Below are 2,921 nucleotides of genomic sequence, written 5' to 3'. Positions count from 1 at the left end.
TTTTAGGACTACTCTTCGCTTGCCATATCTAGGATAAACTTTCACTGTCTCTTCATCCAGAAGAAATACTATTATTAGTTGAAATAGCATACCACACGTAACATCAGAATCCATAAGGATCACACGCAGTATTTATATTTAAATCAGATTCACGATGTTTATTTTATTTTGTTTCTTCAAAATAGTTTTTTATAATTTTACAGTTTTACCTACATGTAAGGTTAGTTACGAGGAAAATAACAAGTTATCTTATAATGTGACGTATTTATTATAAAAATATTATTTCCACACACGTGGCAAGAAACAAACAAATTAATCAATGTGAAGGATGAGCTTGCATATTTTTTTACAAGATTTTGAATTCTTGGCTGAATAGTAGAAACTGCGCAACGTAAATCATTGGCAATACTGAGTTTGCTTCTAAGCTTATTTTTTATCGCCAAAAGGAGTTTTGCTATTTAGGGAGTAAAATAACTGATGATGGTCGAAGTAGAGAGGATATAAAATGTAGACTGGCAATGGCAAGGAAATTGTTTCTGAAGAAGAGAAATTTGTTAACATCGAGTATAGATTTAAGTGTCAGGAAGTCGTTTCTGAAAGTATTTGTATGGAGTGTAGCCATGTATGGAAGTGAAACATGGACGATAACTAATATGGACAAGAAGAGAATAGAAGCTTTCGAAATGTGGTGCTACAGAAGAATGCTGAAGATAAGGTGGGTAGATCACGTAACTAATGAGGAGGTATTGAATAGGATTGGGGAGAAGAGAAGTTTGTGGCACAACTTGACTAGAAGAAGGGATCGGTTGGTAGGACATGTTTTAAGGCATCAAGGGATCACAAATTTAGCAGTGGAGGGTAAAAATCGTAGAGGGAGACCAAGAGATGAATACACTAAGCAGATTCAGAAGGATGTAGGTTGCAGTAGGTACTGGGAGATGAAGGGGCTTGCACAGGATAGAGTAGCATGGAGAGCTGCATCAAACCAGTCTCAGGACTGAAGACCACAACAACAACACCGCTGAAAATGCTCTTTCGCAGAAATAAGTGCTTCAAAATGGTAAATACAGTTTCAGTGCTTGTGCTGCTCTGCTGGGATACGCCGTGAGGTATTTCACCCAAAATAAAGGCTTATCCATCTTCTCAAAGTCATCCTTCACTGCAGAATCGTTTTTAATTTCTAAGACTTCCTCTTGTAGTCTGTCTTTCAACACATCCACGTCAACGTGAAATGGATCCGTCGCTAACCTGTAATAAATTTTATCATCACAACTGTTAGGGAAGTATCGTTCGAATTCATCAGTGAGGTGCTGCAAATGGTTTGATATTTTACTCTTAGTATCAGTATCCTAAAAATCGTTTTGAAATCGGGCTTCTTCCGGGATTCCAAACAATCTGGGAGAGCAGGAATAATTGCAGGCTAAAATTTTATGTTTCCATAGTTGCAACTTATCAGTAAACACTTTGATGGCATCTCGATGAAAAATTATGTTTGACTCTCCACCTTGTAATTTCAAATTCAATGTGTTTAAAGATTCGAAAATATCTGACAGATATGCCGATGCAACATGAACACCGGACTTTCTAAATTCCACATACAATTCAGTTTGTTTGTCATTTTCCAAAAACTGCATCACTTCGTCTCGAAGTTCAAATAATCTTCCTAGCATATTTCCTTTTGAGAGCCAGCGTACTTCTGTATGAAGTACTCTGCTCAGAACGAACACTTGTACTAGTTTCGCATTCACGTCGTGCACATTTTTCTGATGACAAAGGGCATAACCCTGGCGTCCAAATTACGAACCTGCCAGTTCATTTGAAGCATATACAGTCTATTAAAGTCACTGTAATCGCATCACATGGGGATCCGCGGGCTGACAGGGTAATAAAACGGCATTTTTGCAGTTACGCGGTATAAGTGATTATTACTCTGATGAACATAGCCTACTACGGCTAAAAGTTATAACATGATTACGTTCAGTTCGTGTGTACAAATGTACGGAATAGTTAATACCTGACTTTTCTGTTTTCCAATTGTCAGAAGTAAGTTGTTTACAAATCTGATATTTTAGAATTAACGCATATCGCCTTCGTAATTTTGAGAGTTTCTGTGTGTGACATTCTAAACGTGGTCTTCAAAAGCTGTATGTTCTAGGATAGGTTATTGAGATAGGATTGCGGGAAGTGGGACGCCAAACTATTGCATTTAGCACCATAATCTATCATTAATACCTGCACATTCACTTTTATTAAAATATCGATATTAAAAAGAAATATTAGGTTTATACCACTAACTCCACCCGCGTCCCCCTTGCAATATCATGCCCCCCCCCCCCCCACCAGTTTGGGAACCTCTGAACAAAGGGGTCTTTCTTTGAAAAGTTGATTACCAGTATCCGTTGTGTTGTTGGCAAAATGAAGTACACTAAGAATCAAATGAAATCTGTCTCTCGACATCACTTCTCCGAAAATAGGCATTGGTAACAAAGAATCTCTTGACCAATAGTCTTGTGACAGCTTCTTTACAAGGAAACAATAAAATTCATCACATCTATATCTTCCCACGTAGTCATACGAGAAAGAACGGGAGGTTTTTCCATAAAGTAATAGAAAAACTTATTGCTTTCTCGTACAATAAATTCCACAAATGACGGTGAAGTAACTGAAAACAATTCAGGGTTGAACTCCTGCGTCTGAATCACAACTCAGTCCTGTATTCGCGCCATTGAAAGGATGCACTTCTGGGTGGAATTTGTTTTGTGACCAATTTTCAGTGCATGGATGCTTCACCATATTCGTTGAAAGTTCACATTCACTATTACTTTCATCGTCGTTGAAGGAAGATTCCAAAATGACACGCCTTGGGGTTTCGCGTGTAATACCTGTTGAGGTTGACAGTTGAGGTGATGTGGGTCTTCATT

General features: G+C 38.0%; 1 protein-coding gene across 1 annotated transcript; it reads right to left on the bottom strand.

Moving 5' to 3' along the window:
• Positions 1-221: 221 nt before the first annotated feature.
• On the bottom strand, positions 222-2,457 carry LOC124545714 (SCAN domain-containing protein 3-like). The gene is made up of 4 exons (XM_047124658.1): positions 2,341-2,457; positions 1,464-1,763; positions 1,119-1,349; positions 222-368 (listed from the first exon to the last, which is right to left on the bottom strand). Exons 1-4 carry the CDS (start codon positions 2,455-2,457, stop codon positions 222-224), a joined length of 795 nt encoding a protein of 264 aa, XP_046980614.1.
• Positions 2,458-2,921: the final 464 nt, after the last annotated feature.

Source organism: Schistocerca americana, chromosome 8 (genome assembly GCF_021461395.2).
Source record: "Schistocerca americana isolate TAMUIC-IGC-003095 chromosome 8, iqSchAmer2.1, whole genome shotgun sequence".
In the NCBI taxonomy this organism is placed as follows: domain Eukaryota; kingdom Metazoa; phylum Arthropoda; class Insecta; order Orthoptera; family Acrididae; genus Schistocerca; species Schistocerca americana.
This window is presented reverse-complemented; position numbering and strand designations above follow the sequence as displayed.

What these genes read in the sequence shown, in the direction of transcription:
- LOC124545714 (XM_047124658.1), bottom strand. Translation starts at nt 2,457, where the DNA reads ATGTCGAGAGACAGATTTCATTTGATTCTTAGTGTACTTCATTTTGCC. An exon ending in TTCATCGAGATGCCATCAAA is followed by an intron (nt 1,350 to 1,463) that starts GTGTTTACTGAT and finishes AACGATTTTTAG; the next exon opens with GATACTGATACTAAGAGTAA. An exon ending in TGGATAAGCCTTTATTTTGG is followed by an intron (nt 369 to 1,118) that starts GTGAAATACCTC and finishes TCTACTATTCAG; the next exon opens with CCAAGAATTCAAAATCTTGT.